Here is a 24,570-nt window from a genome sequence, read left to right as displayed (position 1 = left end):
GAGTATGTATATAGGTCACTAATTAATAACTCAATACCAATGACCAAGACCAGTTATGTTGACCATTAAAATATTATATTATGAAAATGAGGTTGTTATTTAAAATATATAAACTGTACAGCTGACAAATATAAATAAAACATTTTTCATAATTTATCATTGTACTAATTAAATAAACTAAATGTTTGTTTATTATTTAAAAAAAATTGTAAAATTAAATACTATGTATTTTTATACATTTGTGTGTAAAATTAATTTAATAATAATTATTGAAATCAATAAAAAACATTATTTTTAACAGACATGAAAGCTTTATAAATACATTTTATAATTAGCAACAATTCATCAAATCCAAAATGAATTATTTACGTACATAAACCTATTAAATATAAGTATTATTATAATCAATTAATAGTTCTAACATAATTTACATACCACCAGATCTTTCTTGATAAATTTCAATAACATCATCATTCATCATGCCTAATTTTTTGGGTGTATCATCATCGGTGATTCGATGTCCATCAAAAACAAAACGTAACTCTTCAACTGAAAAACCTAGTTTGTTACAATATGAGCGTTTCAGGCGGCCCAAAGTTGTTGCGGATTTGACTCGAAAATGTACTTCATTGGTCAAATCACTGGTGATTACACGTAAACGAATATACTCATCTGAAGACGATGCTTTTTCTTCAGGAACTACAACTAATGCACCTGCATTTGGATCACCTTCATTCATGCTTTGTTCAGTGATATTTGTTTCTTCAGATGTAGATGGTAAGTGTTTTGAAGTTTCTTCTTCGCCTGACATTTTTCTACAATAAAGTTAAGGAATGAATAAATAAAAATTGTAAAGTAGTTTTTTTTTGAATATTCACTACCAACATTTTTGAAGTTTTAAATTAAATTAATAATAAAATATTAAGATAACCTAAAATTTTTTGTTATAAATAACAAGAATATGGACCAATTTCCAAATGATCCAGTTTGAATATTTAAATTTGATAAAGTCGAGACTCCAAGAGTAAACAAAAAATCAACAGCACACAATGTTGTGCCAGAAATATAGACGCTTTCATGAACTTAATTAACTTTATCAAATTATATCATGTATAATTTTCCAGATAACATATTTCTCTCTCAACTATGGTTAGAGTTACGTAGCTACGAAGATGTACTACAGAATAGATTGTACGACCACGAAGTGACCATTTAACAAATGAGTCATGGCAGCAGTGTAGCCAATCTCCATTTTTATCGTTCAACAACTATAAAAGTATCGTGTCTAGCAAATAATATATTGTACAAAAAATGTTAAACATACTAGTGTTTATTTTTTTGAAATGAAGATGATCATTTGTGCTTTGTCTACTAGATCGTAAGCGGTACCGAAAGTGCGACTGTCAAGAATTGCTATTGAATGATTAACTAAGAAATACTATATTCAACAAATAATGAAACCCCATTAGTTTTTCGTAGATTAATTTTTTTATTGGTTTTAATTTTAAATAATATACTTAATATTGTATTGGTAAGCCAATTGTATAGTTATGATATAATGATATAATATCATTTATATTTTTTAAACTCAACAATGAAGTTACAAATAGTTATAATTAATTTAAAATAATTGTTTACGTAAACATAAAAATTAAAACAATTGGCATTTAAACTTCTCAATTAAAACATATTAACCAAATTATTATAACAATACAAATTCATCGAATTCACTATAGTGATCGATAAACGATATGTTATATTGTTTATTTGTTTACAAATAATTGTTTTGACAATTTACTTCTCTATAATATTACTCATAGTCATTTCTCAGAAGTCATAATACTGCGTGCGATATATTTGGTCGCTACTCGGCACCCGGGCACTAAAGGCGCACGGGCGGATCCAGAAATTTATCAAGGGAGTGATTAATATTTATCCAACAGATACTATGTATCTAACGGCCATATGCAAAAAAAAAAAAATGTTAAAAGCAAAATACTCACAATACTCTGAACTAGAGATGTTAAATTCGTGGACAAATAGTTTAAATGAACTATTCACATTGGTAAACAATTCTAAACCGTTTAAGTACCTGTATCTAACATTTCGCAATGATCCTTTTGATGTCTTTTTAGATAGACCATTCAGTACAGGAACGGTGGGAGACAATATGATTTAAATTACAATTGAAATATTATGGAGCAGTAGTTAGACGAATTTCGCACGTGTCGATGCAATGATTAAATTCACCACAATGACTACAACGTTCTTTACTACGACAGTATTTCTGAGTATGCCCAAACCTCAGGCAACGCATACACTAGACAGGTGAACGAATATTGGGGGAAACTACATGAATAACTTTGAAAATGCAAATATTTTCAGGGAGTTTAGGTAACAGAAATTTGATTTCAACTAGTTTTGTGGGAACTAGAATGTTATCCCGTTTAATATTGATATGGCGAAATTCAACAGCTTTATAGCGGCACTTAAAATCTTCCCAGAAATCTTCCTCGGATACACACGGATCGAGGTGTATGACTCTAAGGCTATAAATAAGAGAGTTTGAAATACTAGCCGTAAAGTTATTTTCAGATAGCCATGGAAAAATTAGACATATATTGGCATAATGTGGAGAGTCAAAATTTTGACTCTGTGCGAATCAATTGGTGATATGCTGGTAATACCTTTGAAGTTTTTAATGAAAAGTTTGCCTAACTTGACAGGATGCAGATTACCAACATTTTTGTTTTGATAGACGAAATAATTATATGAAGGGGGCTGGTGTAGTCACTGGAAAATGTTTCATGCGCGTTGAGTTACTTTGCGCCTGATATGGAAGACTGGGTCCGAGATGGGTAAATTAATATTCAGCTGTATATTAGTTGGACTATCTTTAGTCTCTAAAGTACCTTCCGTAGTATGGTTTTTGAGAGGAATTGTTGATGGTGTGCTTTTAAAAGGCAATAATGGTGGTGACTTACCTTGTAGAAGATTTGTGATTTTTTGAATATGTATATAATGATATTGGAGACTTGGCTTTGTTTTTTTGGACGTAAAAACCGTGTCATTACCATCTTGAGATGACAAGGGAGAGAACCCATTGCGGCCCAGCGAAGGCGGCATGCCAGTACGGGCGACGGTCAAGGTCTATTTACACTCAGCAGTTACGATGAAAACGACGATGAAGAAAATAAAACGGAGTTAATTAATATTTAAAAATGATAAATTGACACAATATTAGATAAGAGAGCGAGCAACAAGTACGTGTGTGCAACCCAACTGAATTATCGCGACTGACTCAATAGCGTTATTTCGCTTATTTTATTCGGGAACCCATTTTATTTTTAGCTCTGAAGACTATTTCGGTTCGGTCCGATCAGTATCAGTAACACGTAATCTAATGGAAGTGTAAACACTGCTGGTCGCTGTCAGGTATCGACCGGTTGATGCGCGATCCAGACCGCCGCGGTCATGAGCTTTTTGATCGAGACTGTCAAGTGTGAATCAATCAACGCGCAAGTTTTGGTCGTAACATAATTTTTTGATAAGTTTTTACCATTTTGTTTACAATTAACGACGAAAATATTTAAAAAATTTGGCGTCATCGTTTACTATTTGGTGATAGTGTTGAAAATACTCCTTCCTCTTGGCGATTCCGGACCATTGGGTGAACCTAAAATCGTCTATTTGGATTCCTTTCTCTAACTTCTAAGTTATGTCGTAGTATGGGCAGTGATGCTTTGCTAGCATCAATCTTCATGATAGGCACAGTGAACTTAAAATAGCGAACTTCATTCCCCGATAACTTCGAAACAAAGTCCAAGCCCCAAATTCTGACTTCACCATCGTTTTCAGCGTACTTACCTACATATATTTCAATTACAAAAATCACAAAAAAAAAGGTGTCCGGTAAAGTAGAAATATACGCTAACTTCTTCCTCTTCATCAAGAATTAGTGCAATTTTCATCAAAGTAAGTTTTGAAAATGCCATTATTATAGGACTTACAACAACATCAACACCCAGTGGTAACGAGCCAACTATCTAGATTTGATTTGATTGTGACCGGGAATGTGAATAATATGTCATAATTCTTGACCGTGACCGAACCGTGATCGGATCGAACCGAGACCGCTAGTGTGAATCGAGCTTAAAATTTTAAGTACATAAAGTCCCGAGCTCTGGTTATTACTGTTGAGTTACATCCAGTGCTCGACTTGAGGGGGGACGCAGGGGGTCGGAGTACCCCAACTAATTTTCAGAAATTTTAGTGTCCCCCTACTATTATTACGCTATAATCATAACGCTCAGCTAGTTTTGGGGACTATTTTATACAAATGTTTTACCAATTTACAGTTTATTTTTACATTACAGTTAATGAATTGCTATTGGAATATAAAAACATTATAGTTAACAAAACTTTTCAAACAACTATCAATATAATTATTATAATATTTGTATAGTTGTATATTTTAAGTTCAAAGCATAATAAAGAAACTACGAATATATTACACGTCATCAATAATAAAACAATTTTTTTTTTTTTTTTTGGCCCCGGGCGGGATTTAAACCCGGAAACCACCACCATATGTATGCCATTGTCTACATAATTCTTGTTTTATCCGTAGTTATTACTTCCATCAGGTCCAACTGTATTATTAACTTAGTTAAGAACAGTAGTGGCTCATAGTAAATATTCTGAGATTTAATTATTTAACATAAACTCCGTACAACGACGAAGAAGAAAAACCCTTTTATTGGAAAATTAATTATACTTAATATTTAGTTAATATCTTTAACTTAATTTAATGGTAAATTTATTTATAAACTAATTCAATTCTGCAATTTTTTTAACTACGAGTTTGTAAATGACGGTGCACAGTAATGCTCTGCATTTTAAGAACCAGACCGGACTACAAATTTTACCAGGGGACCGAAGTCGGACCGGACCACACTTAAACGTTAATCAAAGACCAACATTGAACCGAACCAACGGCTTCATAATATTTTTAGACCGGACCGGACGAGTAATTAAATAACATTTAATAAAGTAGACCGTAGACCGAACTGTGGGTCTGATCTTAATACATTTTGGATTCTTTATGGACCGATCCGTAAGTTGTAGTCTGTATTAACCTAGACCGTACCATATAATGCGTTTAGATTTACACTGGACCGGACTACCCGATTTTATAAATAAATATATACCTAAAGTTGTAGGTCTTTTTCCTTTTATTTGTTTACATAACAATATCTGTCTTTAGATTTTAAGTACTATGATTGGGACCGGACTGGACTGATTTTCATTTCTTTTTTTTTGAAACCAGACCGGACTGAAAATAATACATTTGATCTGAGGACTGGACTGAACTATTCCTAAAAATATTGAACCAGACCAAACCGACGATTCAATAATTTTTATGTGTTAGGACCGTACTAGACCGGACCATTCAGAGCACCAGTGCACAGCGATTAACGACGCCGCGATGGCACGGAAATTATTGTCCTGAATCAAGTTTCAATAGCGTCTATAATACGCGGATTATTCTCCTCGGTCCCCTCCGCCCAACAAGCCAAACCATTACAATGTAATGATTGCATATTACTATTGAACCTGTCGGACGTCAATTTCACTGAAACGGCGACCATCGTCGAAATTATTAAAATAGTGTCTCTATCCAAATAACTATTTATAGGTTTTATATTTTGTGGTCATAAATTTATAATAATAAATATAGAAAACGCTATAACATTCGAGTATTTTCAATAAAAATAAAAATATTTCTATACATTTTTAAATAGTTATTATCTACAAGTAGCTGTTTTTTTTTTAAGGAGAGACATAGTCTCAGTCTCCCCTGACGAGCCGCCCCTGGTTAAGAGGTCTATGGTCTATATGAATATAGTTTATGTCTGGACCACACAGGGACGGATCCAGGGGGTGGCCTAGAGGCACAGGCTCCCCCAGACATATTATTTCTCAAATTTTTTTTATAATTCTACACATCGTGATATTACTATTTTTCAAATCACATATAATATACTATATCTGATAATAAAAGAATATAACCAATATATAATATATTAAACAAGGTGGATATATATATATATATACAATACACACGCCTTACTTCTTTGTGTTTACTATGTGTTCATAGGGAAGTTAAAATTAACATTGAACAAATAATTGATAGATTTGAAAAAAGCGACAGTGTAAAAAGACGTTAAGATTTTATAATTTAATATATAACATTTATAAATTAAATAATTATTAATTTATTTATTACATTGATTACCTATGTCCTATACCTACCTACTATTATGACAGAATTTTTAAATTATGTATAAAATACCTATAAAAAAAAATTGTAGAGACCCTCCCCAGATCTTTACTCTGGATCCGTGCTTGGGACCACAATTGTTTTAGTCAATCAAGAACATAGACATATAAAGATATAGATGTCTATGGTGAAGAACAATCAATAGTTTATACTTGACCTTGATCCGTTACAGCAGCTGTTTGGAAACGAGTAGGAAGGGCCCGGGTGCGCTGATAACACATTTTTGTTATATAGTATCTATAATTTACTTATTATCACTAATACATGCTGGTTACCCTGACAAATTGTACATATTTTTCTTTTTTCCGCAGGTTGTTGTGCTTCAGTATGTTCTGCTATCGTACAATATTGTGCAACTTGTTTTGATCATTCTATTCGTCGTTTTCAGGGCTACTGAGTTCTGGTTATGTTCATCCGCATTATGTCAAGAGTTGTGTTTTCTTTCAATTTTTGATTATATACGTTTTGTGAATACCATGTTTTTAGTCAAAGTACCCAGATATTTGACCAAGAAGGCAAACAGTGTACCATGTCTTCTCTATCATAAAAATGTAAGCAAAAATCATAAAGTTTTCTGTTATATTATAAACTAAAATAATTATAAAAATATTCCAATGATTAAATTACAGTTGACTCTCAATAATTCAAACCTTCGATAATTTGAATCATAAAAACATTTAAATTACTTGGGTTATAATATTATTATAATATTATACATAATTTAATATAAATAATATAGTTATTACATATTTACATCATAACTCGTATGTGTTTTTATATTATAAACTTATAGGTACTTAATATTTAGACCCCCCCCACAAAAAATTTGAAAATACGCCATTGATATTATATGTAGGATAATTGATGACTAGTCAAAACTTAAGGGAAAGAATAAAAAATGTTTTGATAGATGTTATATTGGGATATGTTATTATGTCATAACTAGGACTCAAATTTATATGTATTAAAAAAACCAAAATATGTAAATATATATTTAATAACAAATTACTTTATAAATGACAAGAAATGAAAATAAAAATATTAAGACACTTGAATTAAAATTATTAAATTGAACCTTATTCATCTTGATAGAAATGAGATACCATTTACTTGCTCAAATTGTCAAAGTTAAATGATCTACTGTTTGGTTGTAACAGATTTGTACAGAATTAAGAAGTGCTCGACTTCTACAGAGGTAATGGGTGCAAATTTTATATTTCTAATGTCCAAAGGAATGAGCTCTTTCTGCAATATTAGACCATTCATTCCACAATGTTTATCTCTAATTTATTTAAGGTAGTTTAAATTAGGATTTTTGTTTAATACACTACATTTTTTCTTTTATTGCAACTCCTAATTGTCTTCGTACTTGTTCTATGCATTTTACAGATTCTTCAACGAGTCCTTAACTTTAAACTAAAGTTATTTTTCTTGTCTAAAATATTGAAACATCAAAATATCGAACATATATTAAATTTAATAATTGGTATTATTTTGTTTACGTACTTTTGGAAGTATGGGAAATTGTCTGTATTGAATTATTTATAAATTGTTAAAGGACAAATAGTCAAAATATGTAAGAAAAATCTAATTATTGAGAAATATATAAAAATATTTAAAATAAAATATAGTTAATTTCATTAAAAATCACTTGAAACAAATTTATTACTTAACCCGGCATCAGTGGCTTTGGTCTTTTTGACTGACAGTTTTTTAATTTCTTAAATAATTTATAATTGGAACCATATCTGTCTTTTTTCTACTCAGTACCTTTTCTTCGAATCATAAAGAGTAGTTTTGTGTTTTAACGTAAATTTATATCGTTAACATGAACTTATACCGTTTATTTTAAAATTATGGTTAAAATGACCGATGCCAATATTTTCGTTAATATTTAACATTGTTTTCTTGGTTTTATAATTGTTTTTATTTATTTATAATATAATTAATTTTGACGTCAACGTATTGTTTAGACAGTTATAACTTGTCTATTTATAAGCATTGTGGCTAAACCCATAGATATATTATACTATCTGTGATTATAGTAGGTAATAAGTATTATCAGTCACCACACATTTACGCTTTTCAAGATTATATTGACATTTGACTGTTCAGTATCGACTAAAATTTTAGCCGCTGTATTCATTTTAATTCACCCATCTATCGAGAACATACTGTACCAGCATGTCCCGAATGTTCTAGAAGCATGGCAGTAGACGAAACTGAAAATTCGGACGAATATGTGTTAAGTCACTCATTTTATAAAATAATATTTTTTTTAAATCAAATCTATTTTTAATTTTAAATGTATCGACGAATGAAATTATTTATAATTTTTTATTTAATAATATTATTAAGTATTTGATTATTTTTGGGATTTTGAAAACTTTTCATTATTTGAAAATTATAAAAAACGAAATGCATAAAATTAGATATAAGTAAAATATAAATCATATTAAATAAATATTATGTTTACATGAAAATTAACAATATTAATCATCTTAGTTGACGGATAATAGATCAAAATGTATAATTTTGTATTCTTCGGTCAAAAAGACCGATGCTACCTCTCACGTGTTTTTAAACCGTGCCACTGATGTCGGGTTAAATTAACTGATCAAGTCACAGTAAAAATATAACTAATGCAATATATGATATAAAAATGAATACATTATTTGTAGGTGATTGATCATTATGAAAATCCTCGTAATGTTGGATCTTTAAATAAAAATGACAAAAATGTTGGTACGGGATTGGTCGGTGCTCCTGCTTGTGGTGATGTCATGAAGTTACAGATCAAAGTTGATGATGATGGTAGAATCATTGATGCTAAATTTAAGACATTTGGTTGTGGATCTGCAATTGCTTCCAGTTCACTAGCTACAGAATGGGTTAAAGGAAAAACTGTTTGTATATATATATTTTCCTATAAAGTATTTAGGAATTAATTATATTCAATTAAATTGTAAAGGTTGATGAGGCGTTGTCTTTGAAAAACACAGCAATTGCTAAAGAACTCTCTCTTCCTCCAGTGAAGCTTCATTGTTCAAGTAATTTCACTTATCTTTACTAAAACATACTACTTAAATTTCTAGCTAGCATTCAAAATATATTTCAATTAAATGTATTAGTATCACAAGGTTTTGATAATTGAGTTCAATTATTAAACTAGATATTAATTTTTTTCATTATTATGGTATATTAAATCACCATTGTACCTAAACTTACTTTTATAAAATGTTATGGTCTATTTTAATTTGCTTATTACCTTGACTATCTCATGTATTATGTGATCCATAATTTTATCAGGTTTCATTGTTCTTGTCAATAAATTATCTAATTATATTTACTTTGACTTTAAAATTAAATATGGTTATACATTTTTTTTTTTCAACTTCAATTTATGAACAAAAATGACATTTAAATTCATTATCATTTCGTACTAGGTACAAGTTATACTGAGTAGATTGTATATGCCATAATATAATTATTAGGGAATAGGTTTTGAAAGAGATAGTGTGTTATTTTGGATTTACTCAACATAATTTATTTTACTAGGATTAATATAAATATTTTTAAAGCTATAAATATAGTGTTAAAAATGTTTGAATATTATACGTATCTCAAGTTTCTAAGCAGATTTCTATATTCAGTGATATGAAAAATATTTTGGTATTCTTCAATTAAACATATACTAATATATTTTTTAAACAATTGAAGCATATAAAATATGGTACAAAGATCCATGTCTAATTAAAGATATTTTAAATAATATCACATTCATTTGATAGTTAATGTGTTAATTGTTTTTAATAAAAATAAAAAATAAATTTCTTTGATTAAAATAATTTTTAATTAGTGTTGTATTCAGGGGTGCAGCTAGAATTATTTTTTCTGAGAGCGTTCATATTTTTAATGCCGTGTATTTCAAGTGTATATATTTTATGAGATAAAAATATTGGTAATAATGAATTTTTTAGTACTATATAGATCGATAATGAATTATTTAAATAACCCTGGTAAATGTTTATGCTATTAATTTTAAACCATATAAAAATATATAACAATACTTTTTTCCAAATTTGTTAAAATGTTCAAGATGGGTATGAATATCTCCTTAGGTATGCCTTTGGCTATACTGACTACCTAATTTATTTATTATAATTTAAAGGGTACTTAATATATGTATAAAACTATTATATTGCCTTTTTACATTATAAGTAATTATATTTTTCCAAAATTATTTGTTTTAGTGCTGGCAGAGGATGCTATTAAGGCAGCATTATCTGACTATCGCATTAAACAACAAGAGAAGAAAAAATCTAAAGAAGATTAGTAATCATAATTTTAACAAATAAGATTTGTATTAGTTCATAAAATTTTCATACTTAGTTACAATTGTTCCAATCAATTATTTATATTAGTTTTTATGTGAATGATTCAATTTTAATTTAATATAAAATATAAAAATAAAAATATCTCTAAAATATCAAAATAGTTGTTGCTTTTTTAGTTAAAATTCATAACTTGTTTACAACAAATATATTTTTAATAAAATTTTCTTATTTTAAATTTTTAACTACACACATTTATTATATATTCAATATAAGATTATACATTATAAAAATTATGAAGTATCCCAATAGGTTTTTTATAGTGAAACAATAAGTACAAACAATATTTTATTAACTAAAATCTTATTAAGATTTATCATTGTTACTATATTTATTACTTATTCTATTGAGTTTTTCTTGAAAATCTAATAATGATTAGATATTCTTAATAGTCAAATTTCATTCATGTTATTTTTATTACATATCATGTTATAAGTATAAATATTTTATTCTATGTTTCTTGTATCTTTAATTTTCAATATCGACCAAAAATGAAATTATTAATACATATTTATATATATAATTTTATATATTCAATAAGATGATAATAAAAACACAGATATAAATTTAATTTGTACCATTTTTTACTAATTTATAAAAAGAAAAAATCTTTTAAGTAATAAGTAAAAAATATAAAACAATGGCTAATGTTGGAGAAAATAAGTATGTACTTACCTCACAGTCTTACACAAATCCAATCTAAAATTTAAAAGGTAGGTATCAACATTTTTGTTAGACAGACATTTATAGACCATTCCCATTTTATACAAATCAAAATTATGTCATTTTAATACTTATAGTTGCTTTTTACCAATTTTTTTTCATACACAAACCTACAGCTTTTTTCAGGCATTTTTACAATAAACAAAGTCTAGCAAGTCGATGGATAATATATGAATATTGTAGTATTTACTAGACAAACGTACATTCAATTAAAAGCGACATGCTGTCTGAGTGTTATTATATTGATATAGTAAAGATAAAATAATAATATATTATACATTTTTAAAAATTAACTTACAATTTACATTAATTTGAAATTAGGTATTCTTCCATTTATGCATAAAAATGGACTGGAAGATAATATATTATTGTTGAAGTGTAATGCTTTTGAAAAAAAAAAAAAAAATATTTTTAAGAAAGGAACAGAACACTTGAGATAATCTATACCAATCATAGGTAATTATATTTTTTATTAATGTAATTATTATTTTATTATTCATTTTTAGTTAGTGATATACATAAAAATGTAAAAACTAAGTTTCCAAACAATGTAGACATACTCTATATTAAACTTGTTTCTTTATAGTTAGTTACTAAAAATGAATTTAGTTCCAAAATGAAATGTATTATTGGTTATTTGTAATGAAATAAGAATAATAAACAAATCAATAAACACAAAACAAATTATAAAACATATATACACTTATTATTTTTCTAGTATTATATGGCATAGTTCATTATATATTAATTATATTATAATATGTTTAAATATAAATTATTTATTTACAAATATAAATAAATTCAGATAATATTTGTTATAATAAATCAAGGAAACATAAGAGACATCAATTATAATCTTATTAAAAATAAAATAAATTAATATACAAAATAATTAATACTTTGATAAAAAAGGAAATATGAAGAAAAAATAATTTCTTATTTTAATGAATAATTTATTAAAAAAGATTAGGAATATAAATTTAAGTACTTAGGATAATCATGATTTTGAAATAATTTTCTTTTAATACTGTTTTTTTTTATACAATAAAAATAATTCTTAACATTATTAATTTTAAAAATAAATAGTTATAAAATACTGTTCAGTAGTAAAAATGTTATGATTAGTTCCTCCAGCCTATTTTAAGTTATAAAGTATTTAAGCATCTAAAGATTTTAATACTTATAACCAAAAGGCAAATTTTTATAAAACTAAAATGTCTACCCTTTTAAAAGCTAATATAATGTCAGCCTAGTAGACTTATTTTAACTTTCATATACTTTGAATTCTGATTAAAAGTTTCAATTCAGATTTATCACTCTGATTCATTGCTAGTTAATCTTTTTTCTTTGGTTTTTTCGGATTACGACTCCTGGATTTGGCTTTACATAATGGACAAATTGGAGCATTACGATGTATTTGTTGATGACACGATAAGCATGATTTCATTGGTGGTGGTTGTTGTCTAAATAGATAAAAACAATAATCAGGGAATTTACTTTATTAAATTAAAAACAAACTTTTTTTAACAAAAATTATTCATTAACCATATTGTAGAAATAAATTAATTTTTTTAAACAATCAAGAATTTAAATTTAATAAATTTATAGTATAAGAAATCGCCAAGGAAAATTATATATATATTTTTTTAATTAGATTCTACTGCACTTTTTAAAGTTTCAATAATTTGAATTGGTTACAGTAAGGATTAATCTTTGGCTAATTATAAAATTTATTTAACAATAAACTAATTCATTTGCACAGAATTTACAAACAATTGAAACCTTTTTTTCAGAGAAACTGAACCACATAAAGGGTAAACTTAACCTGTGTATCTTTCCAACTTTCTGAATTGGTTATTACTGATGGTGAAAAATTATTATACTTATGTATCATTTTTTTTCACCCTTTATAAGGTTTAGGAATATTTTGTCTAATCATATTCTGGTGTCATAAACTTTAAAAATGTTATTTGAGCTATTAAATTTATTATAATCACCATAAAAAGCCACTATTTACAATTTTGTCAATAACATAATTAAACAAATAAAAAAAAATATAATTAATTAGTGTCAATGATTCATAAACTTGGCAAACATGTAAATTGCAATCATAAAAATACTGATAGATGAAAACTGATGGGAAACCACTATTGAAAATAAACATTATGTTTTTAGAGTAAACAGTCTCTCTGTACAACTGAAATGTTACTTATAAGCTGGTTTTCATTGTTCATAATTATGTACACAATTAATTTGTTGTAAATTTAAAAAATATATTAATAAGTGAGAAAATGAGCCTCAATTCATAAATTAATAGGCAGTATATATACTTGAAATATAAATGAAAATAATATTGAATACTTTATTGATTTACTGAGCTATTTATATTGACTACCAGAATAACATAAGTTAAGGTTGTTAATTTAATCTAATAACTTGATACAAGAAAATATTTTTTTTGGCAGGTTTTATTATAAAAATATTTTGGCTTAGTTGGTTAGCAGAATATTATATTTATATAATTTAAATACTACCATAGGAAATAAAGATATTTTAATGCATACCATGTCAAAAACCTAAGATATATCCCAGAAAAGTAATAGTCATTACTAAGGTAGGGATTTCGATGCACTTTGCATTGTTTTCCAAAGCTAACTATGCGATGCTCGTCTTATCACAAATTTGTTTTATGTACTTTTGAATGAGAATAAGAAAATTTATTTTGCATTTTTTTAGTGTTTAGGTAATTTTCTTAATTTTTTAGGGAATTTTAGAGTTTTTGGAAACAAAAAATGAATTGTAAATTTTAAGATTTTTACATAAACATGGTTTTTATATAAATATAATAAATTATAAGTAAGTACTCGTAATTCATATTATATTATCGGAAAATTGTTGAAATGTGTCAAAATTTAGATAACGAGTGTAAAACTATGTGTTTTTTCAGATTAAATGAAATACAAGTCTATGATATATAAATTTATGTATAACTTTTTTTTTAAATTTATACTAATACTATATTAAATACACTTGTAATATATTTTTTGAATACATTTTAAGTCAATTTTATAGTGCATTTTAAGAGTTTTCGCATCTTTTTAACTTTTTATTATAGTTCATATAATTTTATTTATACTAAAATTATTAACAATAAAAATGTTTAGTGCATTAAAATCCCAGTCTTAGTCATTACTATAAGTAATTACTTTAATACTATTCATATTTATTAATACTAATTTTTATTACTATAAATTTACTGAATTTACAATTCCCAAAAAAAGTTGAGTTTATTTTAATAATATACTGTTATAATTTATATAAATATTTTATTTGTATATAAACAATTGGAAGATTGCAGGATAAATACCTGAATGTTGGTGGTCCTGGAATTGGAGGTATTGGTCTAGTATCTACAGGTCCACCATTAACCATTTTGCTGCTAGTTGCTAGTTGTTGAAGTGGAGTCGACTGAACAGCAGCTGCTTGAGATCCAAGAAAAGCAGCTACAGCTGCTTGTGCATGCTGATGTGCTTGAGTAAAGTTTAATGGTACATTATCACCATTATGCCAATCTGAATTGGGAGGTGTTGACGCAGCAGGTTTAATTTGTTTATCAAAATATGTTTGTACAAATAAACTAATAAAAATATTTAAAATAAGTTAGAAAATAAATATATATGATTTTATAAAATATAATTATATATTATATATACTAAAATTTAAAGGTTAGGTATGTAAAATTATATTAATATTAAGCACTTACTCAGGTCGAACAAGATCACTTTCTTCTTCATGAAGTTCTGGTAATCTTTCTAGTCCAAGTAAATCTCGACGCATACGATCAATATCCATTTTAAGTGGTTTATATTCATCATGAACTTGTTTAGCGCGTTCCATTGATCGATTTCTAGATTCTTCAGCTTTTTTTATCACACCTTCCATCTAAAAGTATATAACAAATATTAATTTAAAATTAAAAAAAAATTCATTTAGTTTACAAACCGCATTTATGTCTGCGTGAATTTGTCTTAATTCTTCTACATGTGCCATTTTTTCTTGTAATAATAGTTCCAATTCCTTGCGATACTCAATTAGACATTTATCTTCCTGATCACTTGCTTCAATTTCTTTCAGAATATTCATTTTTAGAGTTTCTAGTTTATCTGTTTTGTCTCTATAAAAAGAACCATTATTTTAGTATAAAAATAAGGATTTAGTCTAGAAGCAAATACAAAGTAAATAAAAATACCTAATTTATAAAAATGATTCACTTAAAGATTTTTGATGTCAAAATGTTATAATGATTAATTGAGAACTAATGAAAATTTCTAGTCTTGTCAGTTACAGAACAACACTAAACAATTTTAAAAACAGTAATACGTTTTCGATTTAATTCAAGTCATACGAGTAAGAAAATAAAGATTTGAAAGTGAAACAATCAGGATACGAACGAAACATAAAGACAATAGGGTATTAATGATAATCGGAATGTATCTCACCTGATGTCTTTTAATGCATCAAGTTTTTTGAAAACTTCATCGCTCTGGACGATTTCTTCTGTCATGTTTACAACGTTTTGAATTTTGTGGATGACAAATGAACACGAAAAGAACAACAATAACAACGGAACGAGGTGTCGCGCGAAAGGAAAATCGATATTTTCACGAGGTGTCGGACGAAACGTCGTCATCGGATGAGGATGGGTCGGCGATGATGACCACCGGATGCAAATTGTTTGTTTACATTATGTTATCAAGCGTATTATCAGTGCACATAAAAACAGGAGTTCCTGAAAATGATCATGGTCATATGTCAAAAATCATCAAACATGTATCGTCGGTTAAGCAGTTACAAGACTTTGTGCTCACGGTTATTATACACGAACATTTTTACATTTAAGGTTGATGTTTTTCACTTGTTTTTCGATCGAACAAAAACGCTCGGCCGTCGGAATTGCGTTATCGGGCATGGTAACAACTCGACAGCGGAACACAAGTACAACCGGTGCAACTGTAGTAATGACCGGCGGTGTGCCACAACTTGAAGTACAGTTGTCGCCGGCCACAACGTTGATCAGTGTTCTTCTTCCAAGAAACAGTTGAATTCTTCCACGTTCAACGGTGTAGTTCAGCACTCCGGCATCGCCGTCTGCACAGCTGATTTGTTCAATTGCAAAAACGAGGCCGTGCCGCCACCACCGAACGTTGTCCAGAAGTTAATATTTTCCAATTCCGTACTCACACACACACATACATTGGTGCTGTTGTTGTTGGACGAATTACACTAGTGTAAACACACACACGCTCGATACTGGCACACGTCACTTATCTTTAACCGCATACTCTTTATTATTCGTTTTAGTCGTAACAACACTGCTGCCCGTTTCCCGTTGTAGAGAACGTCGTGTGACAATTGATACTTGATTCGAAGTCGATTCAGTTGTCTGCTGCCGGTGCATCGTCCGTAGAGCGTCCACTCCTGACAACATCTCTGCGGATTCCGTGCTGCTGTTCCGTCGTTTAGATTTACATCTACTTCGAACATTAATATTTAATCTGGAAAAATGGTTTTGTTAAAAACTAGTTTGTTGTTCTCGTTCTTGGCCATTTCTTGCTTGGCCGTCGACAACCAGACCAACATCACTACAAAAGTTGACGTAATTCCGAGTGAGTATTTAATTATTGACCACGACGACAATCGTACTTAGTATTATAGAATTGAACAGTTTCGTCGCTGTTCAAGGTCAACTATGTGCGCATCGTCACGTAATTTCTGATCGCTGTTGTTTCGACGGACGGACGTTATGCGTACGTAGTCCGGTTATAATATTATAAAATGTCATCTTACATGTGTGGCATAGATTCACAATGCTTTCATATTCCTTTTTTTTTTTTTTATCGCGGTGAACGGTAGCTTATCGTGATGTCCGGTTCGTTCATCATTCGCCTTGTCAGCACAATATTGTTTCCTCATTTACCTCTCCATCATATAAACCCAATGGATTGTGGTCTCCGTGTCAAAGAACTATCCCTGTTACGACATTTAGTCGCCATTATTTTTTTTTTTTCCGTAATGGTTAAATTTTTAGTAACAATTTGATTTGTTTATGTCAATTTTTAATTTTAACTGAACATAAAATTCAATCATCCACTATATCTGTCGTCATTATTATTATTACCTTTTTTGTTTATTATTTTTATCGGTACAAAACATGCATGTCAGTGTTGAAGGTCAAACATAATGGTCGCACAATGGTTTCGATTGTGTGCGCCGCGATTATGTTACTTGTCATACACGGCGTTTACGACGATAAAGAGTTTTTTTTCCACTGAAATAAAACCGATATTTTCTATTATGTATTTCAAATATGAAATATTTCGTTATCTCTTCGTCCCAACTAACTTTTATTGAAATAGGAACAAATGTGTTATTGCTGTGTGGCTGCTGGCAAATATTTACTAACGAAACACCATAATACTTGGTCCATTTGTGATTATTATGTTGTAGTTTTTAGATAACATAACGATTCTCCACATTACCTAAAGGCTATGTATGTTCCCCTTTTCAATTTACTAATAAAATCTGCATTATCTTTCAAACAATTTGGTTAAATGTTCAATTCTTCAAATACTTCATGTTTTAAAATCAGATTTTGATTAGTATTTTTTTGTATTTTTTGGAGAAAAACATATGGTTATTTATTAAATATTCAATGTTGTATAAGTTACAGCTAGGTGTTATTTTGTCCATATGATTGAATAATTATTGTTCTATGTTAAACTAGGTATTCCTACTATACCTATTATGTATTAGAGTTATTTTGTATGGTTTATTTAAGGATTTAAAAATTAAACCTAAAACTTGGGATTTATAGGTACAATATTTAAATTTATTTTTAATTGGTAATGGTCTACAACACGGTCTACAAATTTTAGTCGACCTACTAAGTGAATTGTATTGATCTATGGGTTTCTTTTATTGATACAAATATTATTTGTTATACTAATAAGATTGCATTAATCTGTAGATTAGATTAGATTCCTTTAATTGTGGTTATTGTCATGGACATTTTATACTATTATTGTTCACATATTTGCCTTCACTGACCTGATTAAATAGTCATGGATATATTCATAAAATGACCGCATCCGAATTGGGTCTCGGATTTTTATAGGTACTACACTAGTTGATTCCTGAATTTTTTTTGGTAAGTATTACATTATATTAATATTTTTCTTTCCATTTTAGCAGAATTAGAACAGTCTATGATCTATTTAGATGACAGGACCACATTTTTTTAAAATTCTATAATTTAAATAATATTTTTATATAATAGTATTGGAAAGTTAGTATAGTGTAATAAAAGTATTATAATAATCAAAAATATTATACTATAATATTAATACAATTTTAATATTTTTACCAGTACAATTCTAATAATTTATATTTTAATAGAAAATAAACTATATAAAAAAACAATAAAAAACATTTTTCACCATACCGGTGATTTAAATAGATCATAGACAGTCCTAAGTCTATTAAAATGGGAAGGATAATATTAGTATAATGTAATACTTAACAAAAAATATTTAGGAACTAGTGTAGTACCTATAAAAATCCGTGACCTAACTAGTATATTACCTGTGATTAGCCCCTAGTAATCGGACCTAACTCGGATGCTCCGTAAAAAACGGTTAACCACTTAGAATTTTTTATTGACTTACAAATAAGAGCCCACACTCAACAAATTAAACTTGTGGACAATTATAAAATTAAAATTAAATTTATCGGATAAACAATTCCAAGAATAGTGAAGGATATGTTAAAATCCAAGAATCATTTTTGATGATTTTTTGGCCGATATTAAATAAATGTTTCACAACAACTAACTAAAACAATATGGTTATTGACAAAATTGAAATGGATTAAAAAATGTATGAAATTAATTTTCAAATTAGATTAAATTAATTTTTGTTGAATCATTACCTTTTATTTTGTAGTTAAGTATAAATACATACTAAGTTATCTATATTAAAAAAAAAAAAAAAATTAATAATTTTTACAAAATTTGTATTTGTTATAATTTGTTATGAGTTGATATGACATTAATATTTGATCAATTAATTTAAATTTATTTTTCATTTATTACAAATATTTTGTTGTTATAATTGAAATAAATTAAAATTAATTCTTTTAGTGGATTACAGTAAATACACAATGAAACCCTAGTAGTAACTAATAATAATGTATCCAGTTTGTATTTTATAGTTTTTATAATTTGTTTTCTAGTTTGTGATTTTAATTTGGAGTATTCGATAGACTGACATTAATAGTAAAAAGCTGTTTCTTATTTGAAATACTTATATAATTATTATGAATTGTCAATTTTCTTTAAGAGATTTTAGCTGCCAAATTTTATGAAGTTTAAGGGATTCTATAGTACTTTTGTTGTGTATTGTTATATATAATATCTAAAGAACTCATTACAGTCAAGTAATTTGCATGGCAATTGGTATTCCTTGAATAATTAATTACAATTTTGATTTTTCCTTAACATATTTATTTATATTTATAAATGTACTGGTTAATAGTGTCTATTATTTGTTTTTGGAAATAGTACATGATATGTGTTGAATGGTTATTGGTTGTCGTTATTTTGATTCTCTTGGATTTAGCAGACTAATTTGTTTGGTTATTCAATAAATTTATGCCTATTAAAAAAGTATACATTTTTTTTTATAAATGTGTAATGAAATATTATTGTAATATTTTTATTGCAAATGACTGGATGAAGTAGTTGATGATTTTAAATATTTTAATTATATTCAGATAATTATACAAAATAAATATCAAATTATAATGCATTTTTATCAGCAACAAAAAAAAAAAAAAAGGAAAAAATAATGAGTTTCCAACTTTATTTTAATATTAATTACAAATAATTCTGATATACATAATACACATGGTAAAATTAACATTTATGAATATTAAATAAATGTAATTGTAATGTACTAAAATAGACTTGCACTCAAAACTAAAAAAATCCTTATAGACATTTAAAACTTAAAGTATGTATTGTTTAAGTTACTTCTTTAAATGTTTTCTTTGTATTCTATGGAACTTCTAAAAACAAAAATATATTGATTTAATACTCTGCACTTAAATAATTTTTGATCTTATAACTATAAAAAAATTATTTGTATAATTATTTAATTTACTATTTTACAATATTGTGTAACAAGGCATTATAAGTTGTTTGTTATAAATTCCCAGCAAAACTAAGGAAATCTCTTTAACTTTATGGTTTTTTATTTTTTTATTATAGTTTTCTATTAAAACTTTTTTTGGTGATTAAACAACCAATAATTTAATTTAACTATAGTAAATATTCATTAGATTAGGAATTGGAATCTGAAGGTCATTTTAGCATTTGTTCAGTATGTGATGTATTGTTTATGCAATATTTACTTACATTTTGTTTTGACGAAAAATATTTGAAATTAAAACTATGGTTTACTACAAATACAAGGTGTTTCATGGGCATGACTTACCAAAGCAATAATCAGAAGTTGCAAGTTAAAAATAATTATACATATATATCTTAGCACTAGTTGTTATCTAGGTTTTAAGTTATATTTTATATTATTGTATTCATATTATGGAATATAGAAAGTAGGCCTTGAGTATAAAGACTTTTTTTTTACCTGAAGCATTTGATATTCATATTATATTCATAACTAAGAATATACCATATATATATTGCATTATGAAGAATATTTGCTATTCAGAACTAGAACTAAAAATAATATTTTATTTTATTCTTATATTATGAAGCCAGTCTTTTTATATTAAATAACTTAAAAAAATGTGTGTGAAGTGTAACTTACATCATTTGCTTGATAGTTAATGAATTAATAATGATATTAAATGAGTTTATTTATTTGTTTTTTTTTCTATATAGTTTTAAGTTACACATTTTTTTCACAATGTAGTTATAATAAATAGTTTTTTTGAAAAAAATCCTTAATTGATTATTTTTAAAATATTTGTTCAGTTTCAGAAACTAAAATTGCACCAGTTGAAGATTCAATAAAAAATGGAACCACTCCTGTACCTCCAACCACCGTCAACCCTAATGTTACATCTACTACCTTATCTCCAAGCCCAAATACTACAACTTCTACAACTACTACAACTCCTACAACTATAAAACCAAGTACTTCTACCATACCTCCTAGCCCAAATACAACCACTTTAAAACCAACTACTTCTACTCTTAAACCATCATCTACTACTACTAGTCCAAATGTAACAACTGTTGGTCCTACACCTCCAGAGCCCACTCCAATTCCAGCTAGAAGTTGGGATGGACCAAGTTTCTTTGGTATATTGATTATTGTAAAACATATGTAATAAAATAACTAAAATGAAAGTATTAATTTCAGGTGGCATGGTTCTTGCTTTTGGTATTGTGGCAGTTGGATTTGTTGGATATAGATTCTTTTACTTAGGACGCGGTAGTGCCTACCATACTTTGTGAACATTGCTGATTTGATCAAATTATGAAAAACATATTTTTTTTTTTTACATATAGGCCTATTATTTAATTTAATTCAAAACCTTTAAAATTGTAAAAATATTTTATTGATTAATTATTTAAAAGTTAGAGCACCCTTTCTCAAAATTCAGTGCTCATTATTTATTTTCTAGTGGCATATTAAGTGCTTAAAAAAAAAAAAAATAACCAAAAAAATTGAAGAGTTATTCAAATTCATTGTAGTTGTTATTATCGTTTATTCATTTCAAATTTATTTTTAATAATAATGAATAGTCAACATTTAAATTGACAAACTATTATTCTTAATCAATTTATTTTGGTGATAACTAATGTAAAATTATTTTTTAAGTATTTTTTTATATAATTAATAAACGCTGTAAAGATAATTTTGTTTTTTAATTTACACTTTGTTCCATGCTAATCATCTCTTTTTTTTTTTTAAAGATGAATTGGATAAATGAATATCAATTTATTAGTTATTGAAATATAGTAATCTCAAATATTTATTCAACACTAAATTAAATTAATTTATGATAAGTTAACATTATAATTTGTTGCTCAAGGAGTTACTCAAGGTTAATATTTTGATTATAAAAAAAAAAAAAATTTCTATCAATATGTTATTGATGCCATAAATCTTTTGATAGTTAATTTACTATATATTGTTACCAATAACACAAATCAAATCATGGATTCCCTTGAAAATTAAGACTTGTTCACTAACCATAGGTAAAGATTGCACTAGAAAATATTGACATGTATAAATTCTAGTGTATTGGTTGCTATTTTTAATGTGTGTCAAAAATTTCACTAAAATACTTTTAAATTCAGCTAAAATAATAATTCAATTTTCCTGTGTACCATTGAATTAAAGATGTTACAATGTTCTTTTAGTCACTAAAATTAGAACCATTCTTATATGTAAATAATTATATATACACAAATGAAAAATAAATTTTAAAAGTTTTATGTATAGAATGTTTGTAATAATAATAGAAACATTAGTTAAGTCATATTTCATTTTTAAGCTCAGATTTGAGTCTCGACTTATCATTTTTATTTTTCAACAAAAAAATAATGTACTTAAACTACCTGTTTATAACTACCTCTTTTTCCAATAATCATGTACTTTAAGGCTGTAGCTGGAGGGGACAGGCTTAATGGGTTATAACCCTCTTAAATATCTTTTTATTTTGTAAGATATTTTAAAATATAGGTATAATGTTATACCCATACGGCTGAAACATTAATTTGTATAAATATTTCATACATCTTTCTTAGAAGCTTATACTAAAATAGGTGTATAAATGAATTATTAATTTACATGCATACAAACATACAGTTCATACAAACATTTTTTAGTGAAATAACAAAAACAACCACAAATTATGTTTTTACTCTTGGAATCCTTTTTTTATATGAATAATAAGGTAAAATGTGTCGCTTATGAGTCACTACATATGTTTTTTGTTGGAGTAGATAAGCTAACTCACGCAGGGGCGTATTTTGACTTATTTCTAAGGGGAGGGGGGGTGACTTAAATTTTTTCTTTAATTCAGGCTCAAAATTTACAAGTAATATTTTTGATAATATTTAAATCAGGTGAATCCTTAATATTTGTGGTTTTTTTAAACTAATGCCGGATCTACTTACAATGGACTCCTGTCTAGTTTTTTATTTTAACACCTGTCTTCGTTTTGAAAGTTAGAATTGTATTTTATTTGATTTTACAATGAGTAAGGACCCAACAAAAAGCCCAATTCATAACATTCAATATTGATTTTTTAATGTTACCACTGATCATTGGTAAGTACTGATACTGATAAAATATAATAAATACATCATTATAAAAGTCCATTCGCCTTCAATTATTATATTTCAGTATGTTTTTTTGTAATTTTTCTTATAATTAATTCATATTTTATACAAACATTTTTGTAGAAAATCAAAATTTTTAATTAATTCGATTTTGTTATAAAGCAATTTGAAATGTGCTTCTTACATATAATCGATTCCTTAAATACGGATTGCCCCCTTCCCCCCTAAAATACGCCTCTAAGCCCATGTACATTTTAATGAATTGTCTAATTATCAATTATAATATATTGTAGACATTATTTAGTGTATTAAATTTTAAATTAATTGTATTCTTAATACTATAATCATTCTCTAATTTATCGTTTTTATAGGTTGGCAGCAAACAAATTAAAAAAGTGTAGATAAATTTAATTTTATAATAATGTTTAAAACAATATTTTCAATAATGATAATATTAATAAATATTAAATCTAAAAATTATTTAATTATTATAATATTATATTTATATATGGGGAAAAAATTGTTCAACGAACTGGTATACATTTAATGAATGTATTTTGAACGAATTTTTAATTTCTTATTTGTCTGATCTTAATCATTTTTCTTAGAATTTTTGTTTCATTCACACTTGGTTTGTACTTCATTTATCATATTCAATTCTGAACCCATATAAATATTGACGGTGAGTTTTTATATAACAATTGATTAAAACACGAATGGAACGATTTACATGA

General features: G+C 27.1%; 4 protein-coding genes across 8 annotated transcripts; 2 read left to right on the top strand and 2 right to left on the bottom strand.

Moving 5' to 3' along the window:
- Positions 1 to 344: 344 nt before the first annotated feature.
- On the bottom strand, positions 345 to 3,074 carry LOC112688352 (small ubiquitin-related modifier-like). Of its 3 annotated transcripts, none has more exons than XM_025561515.1 (2): positions 2,985 to 3,074; positions 345 to 815 (listed from the first exon to the last, which is right to left on the bottom strand). In XM_025561515.1, the coding sequence occupies exon 2, from the start codon at positions 809 to 811 to the stop codon at positions 428 to 430; it is 384 nt and encodes a 127-aa protein (XP_025417300.1). In that variant the 5' UTR covers positions 812 to 815; positions 2,985 to 3,074; the 3' UTR covers positions 345 to 427. The 3 variants fall into 3 exon arrangements, with proteins under 3 accessions (XP_025417300.1, XP_025417299.1, XP_025417298.1); XM_025561514.1 differs by lacking the exon at positions 2,985 to 3,074 and adding an exon at positions 886 to 1,071; XM_025561513.1 differs by lacking the exon at positions 2,985 to 3,074 and adding an exon at positions 932 to 1,070.
- Positions 3,075 to 6,586: 3,512 nt separating this feature from the next.
- LOC112688341 (iron-sulfur cluster assembly scaffold protein IscU) lies at positions 6,587 to 10,780 on the top strand. Of its 2 annotated transcripts, none has more exons than XM_025561502.1 (5): positions 6,587 to 6,668; positions 6,732 to 6,894; positions 9,025 to 9,249; positions 9,315 to 9,393; positions 10,597 to 10,779. In XM_025561502.1, exons 2-5 carry the CDS (start codon positions 6,820 to 6,822, stop codon positions 10,677 to 10,679), a joined length of 462 nt encoding a protein of 153 aa, XP_025417287.1. In that variant the 5' UTR covers positions 6,587 to 6,668; positions 6,732 to 6,819; the 3' UTR covers positions 10,680 to 10,779. The 2 variants fall into 2 exon arrangements, with proteins under 2 accessions (XP_025417287.1, XP_025417286.1); XM_025561501.1 differs by having other exon boundaries at positions 6,593 to 6,654; positions 10,597 to 10,780.
- A 1,828-nt stretch (positions 10,781 to 12,608) lies between these two features.
- LOC112688325 (zinc finger C4H2 domain-containing protein) lies at positions 12,609 to 16,539 on the bottom strand. Its single transcript, XM_025561478.1, has 6 exons — positions 16,329 to 16,539; positions 15,960 to 16,249; positions 15,463 to 15,634; positions 15,224 to 15,402; positions 14,828 to 15,097; positions 12,609 to 12,923 (listed from the first exon to the last, which is right to left on the bottom strand). The coding sequence occupies exons 2-6, from the start codon at positions 16,148 to 16,150 to the stop codon at positions 12,794 to 12,796; spliced, it is 942 nt and encodes a 313-aa protein (XP_025417263.1). The 5' UTR covers positions 16,151 to 16,249; positions 16,329 to 16,539; the 3' UTR covers positions 12,609 to 12,793.
- Positions 16,540 to 16,654: 115 nt separating this feature from the next.
- On the top strand, positions 16,655 to 22,382 carry LOC112688326 (integumentary mucin C.1-like). 2 transcript variants are annotated; one of them, XM_025561480.1, is made up of 4 exons: positions 16,655 to 16,748; positions 16,822 to 17,126; positions 21,515 to 21,844; positions 21,906 to 22,382. In XM_025561480.1, exons 2-4 carry the CDS (start codon positions 17,024 to 17,026, stop codon positions 21,998 to 22,000), a joined length of 528 nt encoding a protein of 175 aa, XP_025417265.1. In that variant the 5' UTR covers positions 16,655 to 16,748; positions 16,822 to 17,023; the 3' UTR covers positions 22,001 to 22,382. The 2 variants fall into 2 exon arrangements, with proteins under 2 accessions (XP_025417265.1, XP_025417264.1); XM_025561479.1 differs by lacking the exon at positions 16,655 to 16,748 and having other exon boundaries at positions 16,760 to 17,126.
- The last annotated feature ends 2,188 nt before the right edge of the window (positions 22,383 to 24,570 follow it).

This window comes from Sipha flava, unplaced genomic scaffold (assembly GCF_003268045.1).
Source record: "Sipha flava isolate LNK unplaced genomic scaffold, YSA_version1 38_pilon_pilon, whole genome shotgun sequence".
Taxonomy (NCBI): Eukaryota; Metazoa; Arthropoda; class Insecta; order Hemiptera; family Aphididae; genus Sipha; species Sipha flava.
Note: the sequence above shows the minus strand (reverse complement) of the source record. Positions and strands in the feature narration are given on the sequence as shown.